At 40.8% G+C, this 23,511-nt stretch overlaps 3 protein-coding genes across 5 annotated transcripts; 2 read left to right on the top strand and 1 right to left on the bottom strand.

The window, feature by feature from the left end:
* On the top strand, positions 3,340–8,271 carry LOC109727653 (ankyrin repeat domain-containing protein 13C). 2 transcript variants are annotated; one of them, XM_020257821.1, is made up of 3 exons: positions 3,340–5,167; positions 7,318–7,742; positions 7,866–8,271. In XM_020257821.1, exons 1-2 carry the CDS (start codon positions 3,677–3,679, stop codon positions 7,708–7,710), a joined length of 1,884 nt encoding a protein of 627 aa, XP_020113410.1. In that variant the 5' UTR covers positions 3,340–3,676; the 3' UTR covers positions 7,711–7,742; positions 7,866–8,271. The 2 variants fall into 2 exon arrangements, with proteins under 2 accessions (XP_020113410.1, XP_020113409.1); XM_020257820.1 differs by having other exon boundaries at positions 7,318–8,268.
* LOC109727224 (KIN14B-interacting protein At4g14310) lies at positions 10,113–14,064 on the top strand. Its single transcript, XM_020257234.1, has 3 exons — positions 10,113–12,245; positions 12,626–13,239; positions 13,336–14,064. Exons 1-3 carry the CDS (start codon positions 10,320–10,322, stop codon positions 13,871–13,873), a joined length of 3,078 nt encoding a protein of 1,025 aa, XP_020112823.1. The 5' UTR covers positions 10,113–10,319; the 3' UTR covers positions 13,874–14,064.
* LOC109727225 (phosphate transporter PHO1-2-like) lies at positions 14,371–23,192 on the bottom strand. Of its 2 annotated transcripts, XM_020257235.1 has the most exons (15): positions 22,724–23,182; positions 22,040–22,093; positions 21,675–21,936; positions 21,112–21,481; positions 20,736–20,784; positions 19,258–19,332; positions 18,228–18,357; positions 17,671–17,791; positions 16,817–17,063; positions 16,587–16,691; positions 16,435–16,479; positions 16,141–16,293; positions 15,262–15,543; positions 15,039–15,175; positions 14,371–14,942 (listed from the first exon to the last, which is right to left on the bottom strand). In XM_020257235.1, the coding sequence occupies exons 1-15, from the start codon at positions 23,012–23,014 to the stop codon at positions 14,852–14,854; spliced, it is 2,412 nt and encodes an 803-aa protein (XP_020112824.1). In that variant the 5' UTR covers positions 23,015–23,182; the 3' UTR covers positions 14,371–14,851. The 2 variants fall into 2 exon arrangements, with proteins under 2 accessions (XP_020112824.1, XP_020112825.1); XM_020257236.1 differs by lacking the exons at positions 14,371–14,942; positions 15,039–15,175; positions 15,262–15,543 and adding an exon at positions 15,580–15,713 and having other exon boundaries at positions 22,724–23,192.

Raw genomic sequence — 23,511 nt, 5'->3', positions numbered from 1 at the left:
TTTGGCGATTTCTATCACCATAAATTATGGATTAATTGCTTAGGAAAGAACCCAGATTTCATGTATTAAGGGTGTTTGCGGTTGAAAAAGCACTTGAAATTAATGATGCTTTAGCATCTCAGTATTATAAATATTTATTTATTTTATAGTGGATATGCCTAATGAAACTTTTCCAAAGCACATAATGTATCGAGACCAAAATGCTAAATTGCCACTCTACAGCTGCAGAATAATATGATGAGTCATATGGTTAATAAACGAATTGTAATACCTATAATCTCTTATCTACGAATTTTAAAAATTTACCAACTATTTTAAATTTTCTTAAAAATTTAAAAAATAAATGAACGAAAAATAGCCATTGAATTATATTTGTTGTAAAATTGTAATTTAAAGTAGGTTATAGGTCTTTATAGAGTACGCATTATATTTGTTGGAACTTGAATTGTATGTTAGTTCCGCTCAAAAGAAATGCAATGCACCGTGACAGCGAAGATTGTGCGCTTTTTGTTTGTGCATAAAAGAAAAGTAAAAAGGATTTACTTTGAGAGGCGAGGTCACATGAATTGGGGACCATATTAAATATATATATATATATAATGCATGTGTAACAGCGCAAAGGAGTACTCACGTGACGAGAACGTAAAAATGAGGCACATCAGTGGCTGGACAAAAAGAGAAAAAGATAAAAGAGAGCAGCAAAGTTGGCCACTCAACCACCAAGCTATAATGACGGGCCATGAGGAGACCAAACTATTGAGGTTAGGGCGTCATGTTATTAACGGCCTGTTTGGTTCGAGTTATGTAATATTATAAAATATCTCAACATATTTAGGTGTCTTAAATTTTGGGATGAGATTACTACTGATACTGCATTAGCGCGTTTAGTTTAATGCAGTAATATAATACTAGATTACAGTGTTTATAGCATTAATACGTTTGGTTCAGTTTATAAAATTTAGTAATCCCGACATAAAAGTATAGTTTTTTTCAAAATTGTCCTTGTTGTAGTCATTTGAATATTATTGTTTGCGGAAATGACGAATGGAGAGAAGACCTGGGAGGACGACGCAATAGAAGATAGGTATTTGTGCGAGAGAGAGAAAAAGATAGAGATAGAGATAGAGAGAGAGAGAGACGTGCGAGAGAAAGCGGCGTGCGAGAGAGAGGGGGAAGGTGAGAGAGAGATAAAAATAATGCTGTTAATTAGATTTGCGGTTGTTGGAGGGTAAAATTGTCATTTTACATAATATGTAGTATTAACATGTTTCAGTATTGCAAGATAAACGACCCCCCTCCCGTTAATATTTTCGATGTAATCCTACTCGATTTGTAATGCTATATTAACTACTAGATTATATAGCGGATTAACCAAACACAGTTATCCTGACAGGATTGTCTGTAATCCTACCAGGATAACTCGAACCAAACGCACCCTAAGGAAATGTAGATAATCTCACTTGCGAAGTAAAAGTCAATATATGGCACATTAAATGTGTCATATGATAATTATACTAACAAAGGCATGCATTTTTTGTTTTCCACATAATTGTTAATGAATTTGTTCAAGTTCTTTATTTCTTTCCATCAAAAATAAAACATTTTAAGGTATAGCAATTATTAGCAAAGAAAAATAATTAAAAACTTCTGTTATAGCGAAATGTTAAAAATGATACATTTATGGCTTTGAAAGTAACCACTGTAATTTGATGCTTTTGATTTACATGTGATTTTGGAATTTGTACTAGAGTGTAAGAAGTGAGACATCTCACGGGATAATGTTTCTAGTAAGATTGTACGTATATTATTATTTTTTGGATACATAGATAATCTAAATGTGATTAAGTTTGCAGTAGAATTCACTGCAAGAAAAAATCTAGTATTGACTAATCATTCTAATTTTGCGATTTAGTTGCAAACAGATATTGGGAGTTACATTTAATTTTATTTTTACGAGACATCTTCTTCGAAGCATTACACTTTTGATGTCATAAAGGAATGTGACAAAGGCACAATTAAATTCAGAGAATATCCATAATTGTTGTTCATTAGGACTTGTTCAGTAATATTTAAGGTAATTGGTTAGTCAAAATAGAGTACAAATTGACAATGCTAATTATCTTAAAAAAAAAAAAGAGAATAACCCGCGAAGTAGATCTTGATCCAGGAGAGGCCCCAATCAGAATAGATCTGGTGAGGCACAAAGGCCCGTTTGTGGTCCAGGTTCCAACGGAACAATGGCACAGTTGTAATTTAACCAAGATACGAGGTCAATTTGTAAATGGGGCTCGCAACTAGTACTATAATTTGGGTGTCAACACATTAGCGAGTTGGGGTAGGCCCGTGTTCCGCTCATTTTATAAATAAGTCTTTATAAACGAGTTGATTTCAAATTGGCTCATTAAAATATCGAGTCGAAAAATTTTGTTTGTGTTCGGCTTGTTATTTAACGAGTCGAACACGAGATGGTTCATGAACAACAAGTTAAAAAAACTAGAAAGAATATATATATATATATAAAATAAATTCAACTCTGTTTTATTTATTTACTAAACGGACGATTCGATATCAAGTCGAACATGAATTGACTTGCAAAGCTGGATTGCCCCTCTACCTATACGAAAAATTCTAGAATGCAACGGGTATATTAGTGACATGGCGTAACAAACCAATCAAATTAATTCTTTTAAGAATATATGTCCCATCATGATTGTAAAAAAGTATTTTTATTATACTTTTGTTTGAAAAGAAGAAATGTGATTGGCTTGTTATTGATGACGTGGTGCAAGTGTGACAGTGTAGAATTCCTCCTACCTATACCAATAGAAAGGTAAAAATCCACAAAGTCCCTTAAACAAGCAGCTTTTGTGAAACTAACACCTCATTTTCTTTCTCTATTATGACACATAGTTTCTACTTATTTTATTATATTATATTGAATTAAAAATTTAATTGTAATTCATCAAATTTCATTGCTTTAAATATTATTTCATTAGGTAAAATTATGCATGCATTAATAATTAATCGTCAATAGATGGAATCAAATAACTCAGATCAGAATAGTTTTAAAAAATAAAATCAATCAGAAGCATAAATTCATAGAGGCTTTTTTCAAAATCCTGTGAAGTTGAGGGGGTTCCCAAACTTTTTTGCCCAAACTTAACTGGTTCGATGTGGGGAGAGAGAGAGAGACGAAGAGAGAGAGAGAGAGAGAAGGTCGCGTGGTCTGACTGTTCCCCACCTCTCTCTCCTCCCTCGCTCTCTCTCTCTCTCTCTCTCTTCCCCATCCCATCCCATCCCATCCCATCTCTCTCTCTGCGCTCGCCCCTCTCCGCTTTCCCTTTTTTTTTTTTTCCTTCGATATTTCTCACACTCCATCTTCGCGTCGAAGCTGCGAGATCTCGAAGAAGATCGAGCTCGATCTCGAAGAAGATCGGCGTAGATCATGCTTCCGATTTCTCTTTCTAAGCTTCGATTCATCGGTTCCCCCCTAGATTCCATTCGCGATTGTGGCGATCCGAGGTTCTGCTCACTCTTATAAACCCTAGGGTTCGATCTCTTCAGTAGTTGGGGCTTGCTGCTGGAGCGGAGCTTTTGGATTCGTACATGTGCTAGATGAGTAGAAGGAGGTAGGGGGGCGCTTCGAGAATCGAGATCGAGGCATCTCTTTGTCGCCATGGAGGACGTCTCCAAGTACGCCCACAGCCCCGCCCACCTCGCGGTGGCGCGGGGCGACCACGCGGCGCTGCGCCGCGTGGTGGCGGCGCTCCCCCGGCTCCCGCGCGCCGGCGAGGTCACCACCGAGGAGGAGTCGCTCCGCGGGGAGCGGATCGCCGACGAGGTCTCCGCCGCCATCGACCGGCGCGACGTCCCCCGCCGCGAGACCCCGCTCCAGCTCGCGGTGCGCCTCCGCGACCCCGTCGCCGCCGAGATCCTGATGGCGGCGGGCGCCGACTGGTCCTTGCAGAACGAGAGCGGGTGGTCGGCGCTCCAGGAGGCGGTGTGCGCCCGCGAGGACGCGATCGCGATGATCATCGCGCGCCACTACCAGCCCCTCGCCTGGGCCAAGTGGTGCCGCCGCCTCCCCCGCATCGTCTCCTCCATCGCCCGCATCCGCGACTTCTACATGGAGATCTCCTTCCACTTCGACAGCTCCGTCATCCCCTTCATCAGCCGCATCGCCCCCTCCGACACCTACCGCATCTGGAAGCGCGGCGCCAACCTCCGCGCCGACATGACCCTCGCCGGATTCGACGGATTCCGGATCCAGCGATCCGACCAGACCTTCCTCTTCCTCGGCGACGGCATGTCGGCCGAGGAGGCCGGCCGGCCTGTTTCCCCCGGATCCCTCATTGTCCTCGCCCATAAGGAGAAGGAGATCACAAACGCGCTCGAAGGAGCCGGCGAGCCTCCGACGGAGGCCGAGGTGGGGCACGAGGTCGCGCTGATGTCGCGCACTAACATGTATCGTCCGGGAATCGACGTCACCCAGGCCGAGCTCGTGCCTCACTTGAATTGGCGGAGGCAGGTGATCGCCGAGACGGTCGGCAATTGGAAGGCTCAGGTGTACGACATGCTTCACGTGATGGTGAGCGTGAAGTCGAGAAGGGTTCCCGGTGCGATGACTGACGAGGAGCTCTTCGCAGGGGAGACCGAGGAGAGGCCGGTCAATGACGGCGAAATCGACGGCGAGTTGGATGATATCTTGACTTCCGAGGAGAAGCAGCAGCTGCAGTCGGCGCTGAGTATGGGGAGCCCGGAGCGTTCAGAGGAATGCGATGCTCCAGAAGCTACTAATAACAGTAAAGAGAGGAAGGGGTGGTTCGGTTGGGCGAGTAAGAGGACGTCCAAGAACGGCATGGATGATACGAATCACAAGAGTGAGAATCGAAAGGATGATTTAGGGGATACTAAAAAGGAGAAGGAGAAGGAGAAGGAGAAGGAGAAGGAGAAGGGGAGTAAGAAGAAGAAGAGCGGAGAATCCGAAAAGCACGAGAGCGTGTACAAGAAAGGTTTGAGGCCTGTGTTGTGGCTGACACCGGATTTCCCTTTAAAGACGGAGGAGCTTATTCCTTTGCTTGATGTGCTGGCGAACAAAGTGAAGGCTGTGAGGAGGCTGAGGGAGCTTTTAACGACCAAGCTACCTCTGGGAACATTCCCCGTGAAGGTGATCAATCTCCTTTACATTTCTTCTAGCGGCAACGGAGTTTGCTTCATCATTTTTAATTTTGTCTTCCTGTTCATTTTTGGTAAAGAAAATCTAGTTATTTCTTTTTTTGGCCTGTGGCTACGCTTTCAGTCAGCACTAACTATCGTCGCAAAATATGTTGGCCCAAAATACTTTGTAGGTAATTTTGCAAAATATTCGTCATGCATGTTTAGCTGTCTACTCAGAGCTCTCTATTTGATGTCTACATTTTTGTTGTACCATCTGATTATAGTATGCATACCCCCCTTCATAGTCATTTGCCCTATTTAGTCACTGAGCTTCTTACAGAATTCTACTCATAGCACTATACCTGCCCATTATTTGCCCTTTGCAATTCCTGTCCTCCTTTATCTCTACCAACATTTTGGTCTGCTCATGATATCCACTGTCCTATAATTTTAGCCATCTCTTGTCCTATTAGCGCTGTAACTCGTCATTTTTAATCTTCAATAACTGATCAAGGAGTGTGTTGGTTTTCTTTATTTTGAGTGGTGGTAAGTGCTAACTTCTATTTCTTTATTAGGCTATTGCATGTTGCATCTTAAATGCTGCTATTAAGACTAATTGGTTACTCATGATTGAAGTTGCTATTCAAGGAAATATGTCAATGCCTTCGCAGCTACTTACTGAAAGGCCTAGGTGAAATACCTACTGCCTTGTCCAGTGCTACCTCTAAATGTAGTTGTACTTCTTGTAGTAAATTTAGATGCACAGAATGGTGAAATTGTAGTTACATAGATAATCTCAAAGTATTGATCAGGCTATGGTGAGTTTAACCTAACCCAGGGGTGTTCCTGTGTTTTCCACACGAAAATTTGTGAAATCAAGAAACACATAGCATGTCACATCCTGCTTCCTAGAGGGTCACCCGTTGCTGAGTCTGCGGCTCGATTAACTGGGTATTTTAGACCTGGTAACCTGTCGGGCCAAGTCTAGCCCATCCAACCTTACATACTCATGCACCGTGGATTTCACATCTAATGTGGGACTATTCTTAGCCTTGAGGTGTCCCATTGCAATCACACAATTACTAGGAGTAATGGGATTAATCATGGTTGTTTAAGGTAATGTCAGTGACTGAGCAATCCCCCACCCTGTTGCTCTTTTCACCTCTTTTGGCAAGTCTTTAGGACTGCAAATGAACCATGCTGTTTATAAAAGAGAACTTGTATTGGTCACTCAAGCTTAACGACAACTCTTATCTTAAGTTCATGTAGGGCTTGTATTGATGTAAGGATTGTATTTATGAAGGGGGGTCTGTTGTAATAAAAAACAGATAATCCCTGTATATCACTGGATAATTTATTCCAACATCCTAACAGGCTCTAAGCTACTGCATAGAGATAAAATTAGGCTTAGACCATTTCTATGACTTCCAAATCCGATGATTAATGTAGACATGTTTCAAAAAGAAGGTTGAAGTTCTATGCACAGCACCTACGAGTAAACAATTCAAATGGGTTTTCTTTTTAAATTAAAATACAACGGGGAACGTGAGAAGTACTTTATTTCCGTGGTTCCTTGGGCTTTTGCCTTTTTGGCATGACTGGAGATGTGCTACTTCTCAGAATGAAAGACTAACTATTGTTTTTTGTTATTCCTTTCTTCGTCTTTTCCATATTCCTTTTATATGCTTAATCTTCTTTTGGAGGATTAATATGCAAACAGAAGTAATAAATGTGTGAAAAACCTGGCTCTCTTAGCCATTTTAAGGTCACTAATTGGGAAATTTTGCTAGATAAATTAAGGTGGTTATATCCTAATCACTGAATCAATTCTTATGCATGGTGGTCCTCCTCATTTTCCTATGAGAGCCTTCCTGTAATCTCTCACATTTCTACAAAAATCTATATCGTCCAAGATTTCTCTTTGTAGTTCATATGTTATACATTCTGATGTTGTAAGATTTTGTTACCCAACTCTGGTTAACAGAGCTAAACTTTTATCGTCATATTTGTTATTGTTCCTATCTTTTTCTGAAGTAACCTCCCATATCGGCATGTTACTCTAACTACACGGGACAGCAAGTCTGAAGATTTAAGTTCTGCATAAATAATAACCTCCATTTACTGACCATTTTGCCGAATCATCATCAATTTCAATTTCAGATAGCCATCCCTATTGTCCCAACAATCAGGGTCCTCGTTACCTTCACGAAATTCGAAGAGCTCCAACCAACTGACGAGTTTGCCACTCCGCCTTCGAGTCCGACCAATTTCGAGGAAAGCAAATCCAAGGAAACAGATTCGTCGGGCTCATGGTATTCATGGGTTAGAGGAAGCCGGGCCCCACAGTCTAATGGGGACAGCATCGGTGGCCGAAGCTTTAAGGAAGATGTTGACCCCTTTTATATACCTTCTGACTATACTTGGGTCGACGCCAACGAGAAGAAGCGCCGAATGAAGGCCAAGAAAGCCAAGGGCAAGAAGAGCGGCACTAGTAAGAAGCACTCGTCCAAAAGCTCGTCGGGTCAGCAATTGGTGGATGGTTTTGAGGATTAAATGGCGATATGGTTTTGATTTCTGTCGACACGGTATTTAATATCTATGGAGTGATTCCTCTCCTCTTGAGTTTCATTGAATGATTATGTGCCGTTCAGTTTATCTGTAATTCTTTCTTTTTTTTTTAATCTTTTATCTTTGATGTTTGCTTGAAGATATCAGTTGTTGCAGATTCTCAGTTTGAGGGTTCTCTTTTTCCACTACTGTATTAATACAATGCTTTGTCCGGAAGGAGGCCAAATGTGATATGTGCAGGAGAGGTTAGCTGCTGCTGCTAGTGATCTATTCGTCTTCTAATCCTTGGCTGTTGATGGGAACCGATATTGTTGCATAATTTTTGTTTGATTAAATGTTTCAAAATCTTGTATCGACTTACCTCTTAGCGTCAGCAAAAACTGCAAATTGTTCAATTTGTGAAATGCTCCATTAGACGGTGCTGTTGTTGTAGACCCACAGGGGGCACTGATTTAATCATCTGAATTGCTTTGCTGTATAAGCTTTTGTACAGTTTTGTGCTTGTTGAAGTCGGCTTTTAAAATGACTGTTTCTGGGGTTTCACAATAGTTCTCACTGCTTCCAATCTAAATGTTTGAGCACTTCATTTATTTACATCCTGGGCATTATTTGTTTACACAAGCAAAGAGAAATTATAGGGTAAATTGTTGCTACATGCTCATTAGAGCAAAGCTATACTCTTAACTCGGGGAACACCGGTCGGCTAACAAATGGCTGAGCTGCGTATTAAATGGCGAATTGTTGCCTGCAACGAGCATATCCATATATTATATTTTATTTGCTGCATTACTAATTTAGAGAGCCTTATACATCAATTTTGGACGGAGAAATCTAGTAAATCAAACTATGTTATCTCCTATATTATTTTTGTTTGGGGTTTATGTGATACTTATAAATATGTAACTTTTTTCAATGGTTAGTTTAGATACTATATAGCATATCTATAACATGAAAGTTAATTATCTATAATCTATAAACTACTGATGACCTTAAATTTAATTACTATGGGACCCACATGTCAGTATTGGCAACTTTTCTCTTTCTCATTCAATTAACTAGGTTATCTGTGAGTCTTTATTATTATACATAATCCTTAATCTTCTCATAAATTAATGCTTCACATTTCTATCTTCAAATAGGCACTAATAGTAACCTTTTGCCTTCCATACGTGGCCTTATAATTAATGTATCCATCTCTCCCTGCTGCCAATCGTCGACCGTAGTTTTTCATTCTTTTTGTTCTCTTTCTCTCTCTATTTTTTTTTTCTTCTTCTCTGTCAACATCAATCTCTCTCCCTCAACCTATACACCTTCGCATCCGCCAACTTTGAAGGAGCCACTACTGCTGTTGCCGTCGCCATCAGCCGAGAAGGTGTCGTTAGGCGCATCCCCAGTTCCCCACTTGTGTCGACGGCAATAGCGGTGGCATCGTCGATCCACGCTATGATAGGAGTGAGAAGATTCGAAATATTCTAGATATGTGCATCATGCATATGCTATAGAGGGCCCAAGGGAATATGCCTCCTCTTCTATTGTTATTACGCCATTAACTGTAATTTACCACAAATAAGCCCTTTGAATATTATTCTTTTACTTTCAAAGTGTGTGATTTGTCTTGATTGTAATCTCCATTTTTTTTTAAAAAAAAAGGGTTTTTCTCTTATAGCATATCAAATAATAATTTTTTAGGCCTGTCTCTACTATTTTATACATTGGCAGAAATATTTATGCAAAGAAAGAAAAAAAATTTCTAAATTGGTTTATTTGTGTAGTGCCTGAGTGTTGTTTGATAGAATAACCAGAAGAATAAGGAGGAGGAGACAATGAAATATTTGGATTTTAGAAATTATGACTTTATTTATTTTTTTTATTTTATCATAATGCGTGAGTGGTTATATGAAAATTTTTTCATAATGAATTAGTAGAAAAGTGGACTTTTAATATATTATTTTGTTGGTTACTGTTAATGTTATATATAGCAGACCCGTCCCCCTTGTTCAGAATATCTATACAATATTTTTTTTTTTATTTTCCTATAGTTAATTCTTTTCGTTTTTCTTTTTTCTTGTCGCTATGGTGTGTTTTCATTCTAAAAAAAAAATTTAAAATATTTTTTTTATTATTGACCAATCAATTATAATTATTTACTATTTTTTAAATATTTTTATTTATTTATTTAATTTATAGATTTTTATTATAATTTTATCCCTGGTATCGCGCAGTTTCTATAGTCTATACTACATATTATGTGTGGTGTATAAAATGTATGCAGCCAAAAACTTCTCAAGCCTAATAAAATGTGTATGCGTTCTGGCGAATATTCCACGGGCAGCATAGGCGGATTTAAACTGAAAAAATTCGAAATTCAAACCACACACATTTCCCGGCAAAATGATATCCCGCAGAAAACGACAAAACCCCGCACTCTCTCTCTCTCTCTCTCTCTCTCTTTCTCTCTCTCTCCTTTCTCCGCTCCGAACCTCCGATTCATCAAAAGCAACGAAAAACCCAAACCCAAACCCTAACCCTCTTCTCCTTCCCCTCTCTCTCTTGCTCTCGCTCTTCGAACCCTAATCCTAAATTCTCGAGCGATAATGTCGTCGCGGCTCAAGGATCGCGGCGGCGGAGGGGGCAAAATCATGGCATCGAAGCCTCACAAGCCCCTCCCCGAGTCCACGCCCAAGGAGAAAGGAAGCGTCATCGTCGGCCGTAGAACCCCCATCTCCTCCGGTAAGGAGAACCTCAGATCCATCTCCAGCGGGCGATCCTCCGTCGTCCGCCCCAATCCCGTCCCCAAGATCGCCGAGAAACCCGCCGCTGCCGGAGTGCGGTGGTCGACCTCGTCCATGCCGAGAGGTAAGGCCCCTAACTCATCGGACTTACGTAGGCTCATGTCCAATCTCCGCGCATCTAGGGTTTCGGGTGTAGATAGGATGGGGCGAACCATCGGGAAGGATCTGGAAGCTGAAACGGGCTTGAGAAGAAGCGTCGGTGGGATTAGGGTTTTGGAGAAATGTCAGCAGGGGAAAGGCGTGGTGGATTCAAATTCCAAAGACAAGGAGAGGAGATCGGTTGCTGCGATTAGGGTTTCAGAGAACTCTAAGGTTTGTGGTTTTTCCAGCTTGCAATCAGTGAAGAATGATTCTAAGATTTCAAATTCAAGTTCAGGAAAATCTGGTGGCGGAGCAGCAAAAGTTTCAGGTGGTTTACGGGCATGCAGCAACAAAGAAGATTTTGATGGAACAGGAGCTGATTACGTGGAGCTTGCTAAAGGTCGTGGAACTGAAATGAATGGGACCGTCATTGGCAAAGATAAAGTCATTGCAGTTTCAAATATTGCATCTACCAATGGGAAAGTTGTGCCTAGTTCTAAGGTTTCAGATAATATGAAAGATGGAGGATGCTTAATTTCTACTTCGAATGTTCAAATTGATATAACAAGAGATTTTGCAGTTGTTCCCCTGAATAAGGTTAAGAAAGATTTGGCTGTTCCTGATTTAGAGTGTTCAGAGAAAGAAACAGGTAATGGTGTTGTAGTTGGGGACAACCAGGGAAGTAGAAGACAAGCTGACTCGGATCGTAATATGCACTCTGAGGATAAATTATCAGAAAAAATCACGGTTTTTGAGGAGGCCAGTGGAGAGGGAAAAGTTCATCCAATTGGGAGTAAGTACTCAAGTAGGCTGCATGAGAAGTTGGCAATGTTAGAAGGGAAAGTCCAAAAAATTGCTTCTGAAATCAAGCGGACTAAGGCAATCTTGGATGACAACAACCCTGATGAGTCGAAGCTAATTCTTTCAGACATCCAGAGCAAAATATCTGCTATTGAGAAAGCCGTAGGAAATGTGATGGATGGAACTAAAAGTCAAGCTGGTTCATCTGATTCAAAGAAAGATAATGCTTCACAAAATAAAAATGTTGAGATAGGTCGTGTCGGGAAAGGGGGTGACATGGCAAATCCAACAAAAGGTTTGAACAATGAAGAATTGGAAGCAAGGTTCTTCCCTCATCACAAGTTATTAAGGAATCGGAGATCCTCTTCTATTTCCAGTGAGAAATTATCGCATATATCAAACGAAGGCGCTAATCGGAAACCAGAAGATGGTTCTTTGAACTACATTGATGAAAATGTCATTGCAATGGAGTTTTTGGCTTCATTAGATGCTAATGAAGGTGGGCTTGACAAACATGGCAATACTGATAGTTCAGAACAGGCAGCAAGTGGTGAGCCAGGGGGTGATAGCACTTCCTCTGCACAATGTGGTTCTGATAATGTGGCTGGTGGCAAGAGCAAGGAGGAGATTCAGTTGCTCTCAACTGAAACATTTGAAGATCTCTTTGAAGAGGACAATAAGCCTGAAAACATGGTGGAGCAGGAGGCCGAGAAAACTGAGATTGATCAGTTATGGGAGATAGGACGCAAGCCTTCAACTGGTGGATGGTTTGTTTCTGAAGGAGAAGCTGTTCTTCTTGCTCATAGTGATGGTACCTGTTCTTACTATGACATTGCAAATTGTGAGGTACTTAATTCTTCTAAACTTTGTCAACAGTGTTGAGCCACACCTTTTTTTGGCTGTTCTTACTATGACATTGCAAATTGTGAGGTACTTAATTCTTCTAAAATTTGTCAACAGTGTTGAGCCACACCTTTTTTTGGCTGTTTTTGATCTTCTGAACATATGGAGTTCTTTTCTCTTAAAAGTTGGATATTTTGAGATGGACACCTAAACTTATATAATTCTGGTGGTAATTTCAAAACGCGATATAGTTCATATAGTCCCTTTTCATCTTCATCTGTAGGCTATTAGCCTCCATCATGCTGACACATCACATAGGCACATCGTGAAACATAGGTTGGAACATTTTAGTTATTGACCAATCTCATATTTTGTCATTTCAGATTAAGACTGAATATAAGCCGCCAGGTGGAGTGTCACCCAACTTATGGGGTGATTGTTGGCTAATTCGTGCCCCTGGTGCAGATGGATGCTCTGGGAGATATGTGGTTGCAGCTTCAGCTGGAAGCAGTTTGAACTCCGGATTTTGTTCATGGGATTTTTATAAGAGAGACGTTACAGCATTCCACATTGATTTAGAAACACCTGATTCCTGTCCACAGTCATTATCTTCTGTTTCTAGTAGTGGTTTATCCAAGAGTGCTTCATCCGCCATGCCAGCTACAGAAAGACAGCAGTGGTGGTATAGACCCTGTGGGCCCCTTTTGCTTTCCACTGCTACCAGGCAAAAGGCAGTTAGTGCGTATGATATACGTGATGGGGATCTAGTTATGAAGTGGCAAGTGAACAATCCGGTGGTGGGAATGGAATTCTCAAGCCCTCTTCAATGGAGAAGCAGGGGTAAAGTGGTTATAGTTGGAACAGAAGCCATTTCACTTTGGGATGTGAATTCGCTCACTCCACAGCCTTTGATGTCTGTTTCTTCTGCTGGCAAAAGAGTCTACTCCCTACATATTAATAATACAGATGCTGAGTTGGGTGGGGGTGTTCGTCAAAGGTATCGTTTTGTTTCAAAATGGGAAAAGAAAAATTACCTATGACTATATAATTTTTTTCTGAATTATAATGTGAGTTGTTGCATTCTCGATTGCAGAGTAAATTCACTTGAAGTGGAGGGCAATGATGGTGTTTTCTGTACACAAGAAAGCGTAAAAGTTTTTGACTTCCGTGTATTGGGTGGTATTGGCCTCAAAATTTCAAGACATGGTGCATTTGGACACTCAATCTTCTCACGTGGTGACTCAATATTTATTGGTAGTACCGAAGCTAGATTACCAATTAAAGGTGGTCCACGCTCGCAAGTGCAGCACTACTCGCTGCGGAAAGGAAAACTTGTCACTACATATGAATTGCCTGAATTCAATGCTCACTTTCACCACTCTCTAGTGACTCAGGTGTGGGGAAGTTCCTCTCTTGTGATGGCTGTATGTGGTACTGGGCTTTTTGTGTTTGATACTGTGAAAGATGAAGCATTGCGCAGTTTTAGCGTTGATCAAGGAAACACAGTAGAGGTGAAAGTAAAACAAACTATTGGGTCAGATGATTTGTATTGCCCTACATTTGATTATTTGGGTTCGAGGGTCCTTCTTGTCTCGAGAGACCGCCCTGCTTTCTGGAGGTACTTGCTATAGCTCTCCTTATATATATGCATCACAAAACTTTTCCTGTTAAATATGCTATAATCTCCTTTTAGTTATGCAACTTAACGGTTTGTGTAAAGCATATTGCTTTAATCTCAGTTGTAGAAACTTGGATTCAAGTGTGTTTTTTTTCTTTACCGAATTGTCCGTTTGTTAGCATATAAGAAGCATTGTTCTAGTCATTTTGGTTACTCTGCTACTTTTTAGACTGCACTTGGCATGGTTCATATGGAGTTTTCTGTTTTTTTTTTTTTTCAGCAGTAGATTTTGTGAGTTTTGAGAATATTATCATTATTGCTTTGGAGGATCTGGCTTTAAAAAGAAACATATGCATTAACTGGTTAATTAGAACAGCATGATTGGGTCAGAGTTTGCTCTTTCATTAGTCGATCTTGTTTGAAAGAACCACTTTACCAGTTAAAATAGCAAAACTCCAGTTTCTCTACGGCACTGTCACCTAGCACAATTTATTAATGACGACAACTATGGATATTAAAATGTTAGAGCAAAATGAGCATATTTTGCTTTGTATTCATCGAAATTAATGGATACAACTTCTGATCCAAATCTAGTTCCATTCGTAGTTACAGTTTACGAAGATTGCAACTAATCTTCTATTTGCATCTTCCATACTGCATTTCCAGCTGTCCAATTTGTAAAAGTAATCAGCAATCAATTTCAAATTTGGACCTAGTATATATCTACTTTATCCATGCGATCTTCTGAAGCATTTTCCTGGTCAAGTTAATTTCTTTATTCCGTTGGACCTGATTCCGGTTTCAGATCAGGAATAACCTTGTTTTTGATTGCATATAATCCTTGAATTCCCTTCAAGCTGAAACCAGAAATCGGCAAAAGTCTCTATGTAGAATAATAGTTGATAGCCAAAGCAATCATCTCCTGGCTTATGTTGTACCCTGCTTCCTCGGAAAGCCCTTAATTTATGTACAATTGGTGGGCACCTTCATCTCATCCATCTGATTCCATTTCACGGAATGGTAGTGGCACTTGCTTCACTGCCCTGAACTTGCCTGCGTTGTTCAGGTGCTCATTCTCCAACCTTCAATGGAGATACAAGAGATAAAGCATATATTAGATCAAACTAACCACTAAAATTAATTAGTCTTATTGCAGCTCAATCGATTCAACTAATTACCTGTAAAAGTTCCAATGGCCTCGGCGAGTAATCTCCAATGATGCCAGCAGGAAATCGACCAACCGGTGCTCAACTGGACCCAGGTTGAGCTGCATCACACTTTCAATCCATGCAAGCCTAAGCACCAAATTTAATGCCTGCATGGACCAACCATGATATATTACCCTTTCACACATAATTTTTTGTGTTAGATGGAGAGACTAGCAAGAACTTCTACACTTACAATAGAAACATAGTAAACGCCCTTGTTCTTTAAGATGAGGTCATCCCTAAGCCACTTGTTTCTAGACCTTCGGTCAAAAAATCCCCAGTCCCTTACAAAGTCCCAGTACAGTTGGTAGCCGGTAGCTGCAAAAGAAGAGATCACGACAACGGCCAGCCAAAATGTGGTGGGCTCCACTGCGTACTTCAATCTGGCAGCCGCTGCCAGCATTGCAGATACGTACTTTCCGCCGTTCGCAAGATGATGGAGCTCATAGCCTTCCTCAATATATCTCCTAGCACACTTGGAAAATATAGCCGAAGTATCAGTATGCATAGTAGTAGATTAAACTTTAGAGTAAAGGTTGAACCCATATAGATTTATTTTATCGAGTGATACTCATGCTGCATGCATCTTTTTTTAACATCAAACTAAGCCCATTTCATTGTCTTATTTTGGTATCTCCTAGCACACTTGGAAAATATAGCCGAAGTATCAGTATGCATAGTAGTAGATTAAACTTTAGAGGAAAGGTTGAACCCATATAGATCTATTTTATCGAGTGATACTCATGCTGCAATACATCTTTTTGCAACATCAAAGTAAGCCCCTTTCATTGTCTTATTTTGGTTTGCCTAGGAATGATTATTAGTATGGAGTAGAAGATTGAAACCAGGTTGACATCCCAACATTAAAATGTTTCCTTTTGTAGCCTTGTTATCATTGAGTGTTTTGATAGACGACGGTACATTGCTGTGAAAAGACTTAAATGAGGTTGCTTATGATGATGATGCATACTAGAGAGTAATCAAATATTCCGAGGATGTCCAAACGATGATATTATTATGTCTTATAATTTGGGTACTGGCTAAATTTAAGGGCATGCGGCATGTGGTCTACCTGCATGGCTCTCCAGTAGTACGGAAGGAACGAGATGACATAAGCCAAGAGCTTGTAATGCTGGTTTCGTGTGCAAGTCTCGATTGGGTGAGTTCGGAATCCTCCGGCCATGAAGTAGCACGCCGTGAACTCTATGTGCCTTAGGAGGGGGATCTGTGTAAGTACCAGGTAGAGTCAAATAGCATGACAAAAGAATGTACCGACACTAAATGATAGTGTTGGATTGTTGGTATTGCAGCTTGATCAGTTGTGTTTAGGTCTAGCTAAAGTTTGTGTTATCTTATTGAGCCTCACCTGGCTGGTTAGTTGGTCAGCCATGAAGAAGTCGACCATCAAAACCTGAAGTGCAGTAGTATTTCTTAGATTAACATTTTGTGATCATAAATATGCTTTCTATGCTGTATTTACGGGGAGACGTAAAGAAGATTGAGGCGGTGTTTCATTACTTTGTAAAATGGTGAGAAAACAATATTACGGATGACTCGGAGGAAGCAATAGCGCGTTGAGCGGTATAGGATATTAAATGGGCAAAACAGTAGTCCGACGAAAACCTGAAACATAGAATAATGAAATAGCAGAAGCTAGTTAGAGCGGACTAGTAAAGTATCTCATGAACTGAATCATTCATTGATAGATATTGGCATTTAATGGCGACTATTTGAAAGAACATTTTTACCACTAAGAGGGCTCCGGGTATGGCATCGACGTGATCAGAGACGTGGGCAGATTTAAGAAAGAGATGGATCACGAGAGCCCCCACGACGGTGGTCATGAAGGACGCACATATAAGGAACGCGTCCCTGTGCTTCAGGGCCGTGCGCGAGTTGAAATCAAATATGAAGTTGTGGTTTATTCTTGTGCACTTCCACATGAAAATGTTGCATCCATACAGAAAGATATGCAGGCTGAGCAGCGCAAACATGCTGCACAATCAAGAAGATAAAATATCATCAAAATTCAGTGATAATTTCCATGTTTTATCTCCCAGTGTTCTCAGTTAGCTGGAGCTGATTATTATTCATTAATTGTTTTAATCTGCTGTGAGTCTTTTGTTGCTTTACTTATGAATTTTTGTGAAAAGGTGGAAACTGAGTAAGGGGGGACACTGAATTAGTATTGTTTTTAAAATACTAGTGTTGGATCTCTCAGGATCTTCTCTGTGGTTAGTGGGAGCTTAGTACACCAGAAAAAGTTAGAATTTTTATATATTTTTGTGGTCATTCTCCTAGTTAGTGGGCAACCTGTGAGACCATGTGAAGAGAGGGGGATTGGAAAAATGGTAATGGAAAACAAGGACAGGTCCATACTAATTAAACCCATAGCAGTAAGTGGGGGTGCCATTACTAATGATACCTACAACTAGTATATCATGGCCCCCTAAATTTAGCATAATAATCATATAGTTATCATATACTTAGGTCGAGTATTTTGGATGAGGCCCATGGATTAATAATGTTGATAAGCTTTTTCACAGCACCTAGTGTAAAATATTAGAAAAGAAGCAAAAGGAGGAGGAGCTTTTGATTTTACCTGAAAACAGGGTATACAATCTCCACATAGCCGGTTTCGGTGGAGGAAGAAAAGATGCCGCAGAAGTGAGCCAAGATGGCGTACACACTAAACAAAGTTACAAAACTCCCTGTGAACAATCCTGCAATAACCCCCAAAAAAAGGGGGAAAAAAAAGAAAAGGCTTTATTAGGGAAAAGAAAACGAAGCCTTAGTTGTTGTTCACCTTGTTGAACAATCACTCTCTCTCTCACTCTCTCTCTCTCTCTCTCTCTCTCTCTCTCTCTCTCTCTCTAAAGTTGCCAAAGACGTTTCAAATTTGAATGTGAAATTCTAGGACAGTCGTAGAAATAACCTTAATTAATGTTTAAAAGCTCAAGCTACCTTTTGTTTTAATTTTGTACGCAAGTAACCATTTTTCTCTAAAAACTTTTTTAAGTTTTCCGAGAAGAGTGTTATAATGTTCCATAATAATAGTCAACAATATAAGCAAATTAGTGCTCTTCTTACTGTTATCTAATTCTGAAATACATGGTAAACTTTTCTAGTAAGTAATTTACGGATTTTTCGCTTCCATACCTACAAAGAAGGTGATCATGTGCGAATCCTTGGGTTGCTGAGGCTTTAGAAACTTCATGGCCTTTTTCCTGTCCTTGTCTGTAAATTTCTCTGTGAAAATGGCTTCCACCTCGTCCTCCAGCTTTACCACCTGTCCAAATTTTTTTTTTTTTTTTTCCATTTTTAGATTTTATTATTATATTGATAATAGAGGACACCGAAGCCTCCACCTTGTTTACTATTTTAATTAGTAAGAATAAGCACGAAAGCGAAAGAACTAGAGATTATTGCTACCTTATTTTAGCTAATTCCTTTTTCAGTTTACGAACGTTAATAAAGCACCGAAAAAATAATGGTCCCTCCCACTCGATAAATAGAAGCCCATCTTATTATCACTTCATTGTTATAATAATTCTCAATACATGTCTAATAGTAAAACAAATCCATATAATTAGCTAATTATAAGCCAGGATTGCTCTTATTTATTTGTTTATTTATTTATTTATTGAGGCGGAGGGTTTTTGTCTCTGAAGCATGTTCCCTGGACACGGCCCAGTAAACTTGCCAAAGCGTTTCAAAGTATTCTAGTTGGTGGAAGTCGAAAATTAAGTTCGAAATATTTTCATCCCCTGTGTGGATTAGTGTTGCAATTTTATAAATTACCCGGTCCACAGATGACGTGGTAGACTACTCCCTATAAAAGAAAAATGTGGCGGGAACCCACTAGCTATGACGTTCAGGGAGAGCGTATTGATACGATATTCCGTTTTCTTTTCGTCCCCTCCACATTATACATGGCAAATAGGAACCCGAATAGGAATAAGAATAATCTTTTTTTATTTTTTATAAGGCATGAGAATAATAATAACTATCTATATATAGCGTCACTTACGTGGAGTATACTACTGGGCGGAGCACAGCTTGTTTATCTTATTATTATCTAGCATGATTCACCCATGCGCATACCACCAACTTATTCTTAGATTAATATAAAAAAACAATGCAAAGATATCTATCTATATAGAGCACACATATGTGCGTGAATATATACCTTGTCGGAGCTTATGAAGTGCGATCTCTTCACCTTCCTTAAGAAAGTATCCGCAGCTTGTCGCTGGTTCGATACCTTCACATCAAGTTATATACAATCCAATTTTAGTTCGAATTAATTAATGAATAAATGTCACCGTCAATAATCAGAGAAAAAAAGATATATGGAAAATCACATTTCAAACATGCAACCAAGTAAAAAGCAAGAGAAATGTTAACTTTCTTGTACTTAAAGTGATGTGTATTCGTAAGACGAATATTTGAAGGTCAAGAGTTCAAACTCCGTATGTGCGTATTCTAGACGAATATTTGAAGATCAAGAGTTCGACCTCTGTGTGTGCGTATCTTGAGAATTTAATAACCCACCCCCGTGGAGTGGATTAACAGGTGTGTGTGTGTGTGTGTGTGTGTGTGAGGTTTAGCGGCCCTACGGACCAGGCCTACGGAACATGTCACAATAAAAAAAAAAAAAAGCAAAAAAGCAGAAGCAAGAGAAAGTAATATATATATATATATATATATATATATATATCACTCCTCCTTTAGCCTCTCTATCACTTCAGTTTCGGTCAGTGAAGCGAACAAACTCAACGTCGATCTCATGCCTCTCATGTGAAATACGGGCGTAGCTTTTTCTGTTTCTTCTTTTATTTTATGTTTTGCCCTTTTTCCGTAACCGGCTCAGCTGTCCCGAGAAGGACAGCGAACAGAATCCACCAACCAATCACCACACCCCGTACTAAATTGGGCCCCACATGGGAAACAAGCGTCAGCGTGTGTGGTTTCTTCGAACACTCCCGACCGTCCGATCACGTGGGGCCCACGCGCAGCTTGCGGACGATGAACGGTCCAGAGTGGAATCTGCGGCTGCAGCTTCTTCATAGTGACTGGGAGGTTCTATATGTATAATGTATTGTCCCTCCTTAACTTGCGACGGTGAGGGCCCCTCCCCCCCTTATTCCGTGCTTCTTTAACCGTTCATTTGGATTTTTCTGAAACCTTGATCTATCGGGCTTATGATTAGATTCTGTTACCCAACAACGCCACTCATCAGGATGGTTAATTTCTTTCACTAATAAGTTGATCATCCCCCATACTTATTTATTAATTATGCTCTATCTAGCCAGCCAGTTTAGCATGTGGCTAGTTAAAACTTGTATACCTTGAAAATCAGAATTAAGTCGCATGCATGTACGTACACTTGCTAAACTTTTCGCAGGTCCTGCTTTGTTAAAAAGTGAAAAAAAAAAATAAAAATAATCAAGTGGGCGTTACGTTCTAACTAATTTTAAGCTACTATTTAGCTATACTTTAGTTGGAATCCAATTAATGGATTATTTCCACTAGAGTAACCATTATTCTAACCCAAACAATTATTCTGCAAAAGCTTTAGTTGCGCGATCCCTACGATCTCTCGTGGGTTGTAATTAAAGTTTATCGGATTGTATTATAGGCATGCATGTTCTTGCCATCAATTACCTTCTCAAATTTCTTCACTATCTTCGTGAAGGCTTTCATGTTCAACGAGCTGCATCAGATGATCGAGCAACAAATTAAATAAGTCAAATTATGAGCGGTTGCACAAAAAGGACTACTGTACGAACTGTAATAGATGGAGTGTGTGTGTATATTATATATATATATATATATATATACACACACACGGCCGGGGTAAAATGGTCAGCGCAACGTCCCCACACGCAAGTTCATACTCATATAAAATATATAATATGTCACGACGTACGTGAAGCTCTGCATGGGGAGGGTTAAAAAGACCATTTTACCCACGAGCTTTACTAAACTGATATCTCCGAATGCTGCGGCATATTAGTAATTTCGTCAGGCTATAACCAACCTATAAGTCTTGAGCAATCCGAGAGCCCGGTAGAGCTCGACGAAGGCGGAGCGGATCATCTTCTCGGCGTGCTGGATCTTCTTGCGGGTGATGTAGTCCCCGCCGTTGGATCCGTCCTTGCGGGACCCGTTGATGATGTCCTCCCAGATCATGGTGATCTGGGAGGTGACCGCGGAGATCGTGCGGCCCGGGGTGGTCGCGGGGATGTCGATCCGCATCGACGCCATCTTGGGCTTCATCCCCTTCTTCGCCTTGCCTCGCGGCGACCCGATGAAGCTCACCCCGTTCCGCTCCAGCGCCGCCATCACCTCCTCCGCCATCGGCGTCACGCACTCCCCCTGCGATTGCTGATCCGTCTCCCCCCCGCTTTCTATATATATATATATAAGTCAACAGAGAACAGTATTTTAATATTTTATATTCAGAGCCCAATTCACGATACTGACGACTCTCCCCGATGTCTTAAGTTACAGTTTGATTTGGCGGAATTTGAATTCAGAATCTTTTCTGACATTTTGAGATAGAATTACGCTCTAGTCAAATTAATTAAATAGAATCCTAACCAGGAGGGGAGGCAGGAGAGCTGAGGCCAGAGAGGAGGCTGCCGGCAGAGCCTGGCGTTGCAGGCGAGCCGAGTGAGGAGGGCCAGTGACGGTGGCTGTGTTGGCGGCGGCGGTACTCGTGTAAGATCCGCTTGATGTCGGCGAGAATCTGAAGCTGTTTGATTAGATCTTCGCCTCGCTTACAACACTCGCTCTCCTGGGCTGTGTAGAACTCATTCACCTTCCCCAGCTCCTTGTCCAATATCTCCATAAACTCCTTCACCTGTTTAATTAATCAATTATATGTTAATTTGTACATGTTCGAATTTTACAATATACATATGTACCAAGAGAGACCGAGAGAGAGAGAATTAAGAATCAGTTACCTCCTTATCTCTTGATTGAACCAGCTCCATGTCGTACAGATTTTCTTCATCAGTCTACGAAAATAGCAAATAATAAAATACTGTTAAATAATTAAATGTGAAAGATAGCTTCTACTATACGTGGTACGATGAGATATGAACCGTCGGATGAGAATCACGAGATGTACAGTGTCATAGCAGTTAGCTATTAGTGTTATAGCGGAAAAAGAAAACGAAAAAAGAAAGGAGCAAATTAATCACGATGGTTTCGTGATGTCACCATATTGAGCGAAGCTCTCTCTCTCTCTCTCTCTCTCTCTCTCTCTCTCTCTCTCTCTGTTACTCTCTCTCTCTCTCTCTCTTTGTGACTTATTGTCGAAGTAACCCTACGCTTCGAAACATGAAGTCGGCGCTGTGTCCTAACGCCCGATGACGTTCGATACGACTCGGCGCCGACTTCTTCTTATTGCGCTTTTCACTTTTTCTGTTCTCCCGAGGAACGAGAGCGTCCAAAACGGAAAGCGTAACGGAATTCGAACTAACCGCGACAAAAAGCGCCTCTTCGCACCCCGCTCTTTCCCAAATCGAATCGACCGATCGATCGAAGGATTGGGAAAAGGGTCTTTTTTTAAAAAAAAGAGAGAAAAATCGACGATCGCGATCGAGTAAGGCGATTTTGCGGGGTGGGGTGAGTACGATCGATACCTGGGAGGGGTAATCGCGGCGGCGAGAGGAGGAGGAGAAGCGGTGGACGATGGCGCGGATCGGGTCGAGGATGGAGAAGCCGTAGTCGTAGTAGCGGCGGTGATGGTGGAGGAGGTGATCGTCGTCGTCGTCGTCGGCGGCGGCGGCGGCTTCGCCATCGTCGGCGGCGGAGGTCGGGGCCGGGGAGAGCTTGATCTTTTTGACGTGCTTCTTGAGCTGCTTGTAGTCGACGAACTTCTCCTTCCACTCCGGTATCAGCTGCGCCTCGAGCTCCTTCGAGAACTTCACCATTTTCGCTCCCCACTCCCCCCACCCCTATCTCTCTCGGTCAGTCGATCGATCGAGCTACTAGTGTTGTTAGGGTTTCGTAGAGAGGTGAAGGGGGAGAGAGGTGGCGTGAGGAGGAGAGCTAGGGAAGGAAAGGGAGGGGTTATATATAGAGATGGAGGAGTGGAATTGGGAGGGAAATGAGGAAGAGAGAAAGGGGAAAAAGAAAAGAGAGAGAGAGAGAGAGAGAGAGAGAGAGAGAGAGAAGGAAAAAAGGGAAAAAAAAAAAAGAGGAGGAGAAAGATGGAGTGTTGCAGTGGAAATTGCTTTATTATTGAAGATTAATTAATGCTTGTTTATCTCGAATTTTATCTTAAAAGAGAAGTGCTTTTATTTGAATTTGTTGCTGTGAAGTGGTTGCACTCTTTATCCTTCGCCACTTTTTGCTCCTAATAAGGAAAAAAAAATAAAAAATAAAAAATAAAATACCGCACTAATGGATACTGCAATTAGAGTTATAG

This window comes from Ananas comosus, linkage group 22 (genome assembly GCF_001540865.1).
Source record: "Ananas comosus cultivar F153 linkage group 22, ASM154086v1, whole genome shotgun sequence".
Classification (NCBI taxonomy): domain Eukaryota; kingdom Viridiplantae; phylum Streptophyta; class Magnoliopsida; order Poales; family Bromeliaceae; genus Ananas; species Ananas comosus.
This window is presented reverse-complemented; position numbering and strand designations above follow the sequence as displayed.

Coding starts and splice junctions, on each gene's coding strand:
- LOC109727653 (XM_020257821.1), top strand. CDS start 3,677: ATGGAGGACGTCTCCAAGTACGCCCACAGCCCCGCCCACCTCGCGGTG. Junction 5,168..7,317: donor TGGGAACATTCCCCGTGAAG/GTGATCAATCTC, acceptor TTTCAATTTCAG/ATAGCCATCCCTATTGTCCC.
- LOC109727224 (XM_020257234.1), top strand. CDS start 10,320: ATGTCGTCGCGGCTCAAGGATCGCGGCGGCGGAGGGGGCAAAATCATG. Junction 12,246..12,625: donor ATGACATTGCAAATTGTGAG/GTACTTAATTCT, acceptor TTGTCATTTCAG/ATTAAGACTGAATATAAGCC. Junction 13,240..13,335: donor GGTGGGGGTGTTCGTCAAAG/GTATCGTTTTGT, acceptor TCTCGATTGCAG/AGTAAATTCACTTGAAGTGG.
- LOC109727225 (XM_020257235.1), bottom strand. CDS start 23,014: ATGGTGAAGTTCTCGAAGGAGCTCGAGGCGCAGCTGATACCGGAGTGG. Junction 21,937..22,039: donor TTCAATCAAGAGATAAGGAG/GTAACTGATTCT, acceptor TTAATTAAACAG/GTGAAGGAGTTTATGGAGAT. Junction 19,333..20,735: donor TAGTGAAGAAATTTGAGAAG/GTAATTGATGGC, acceptor CTTGATGTGAAG/GTATCGAACCAGCGACAAGC.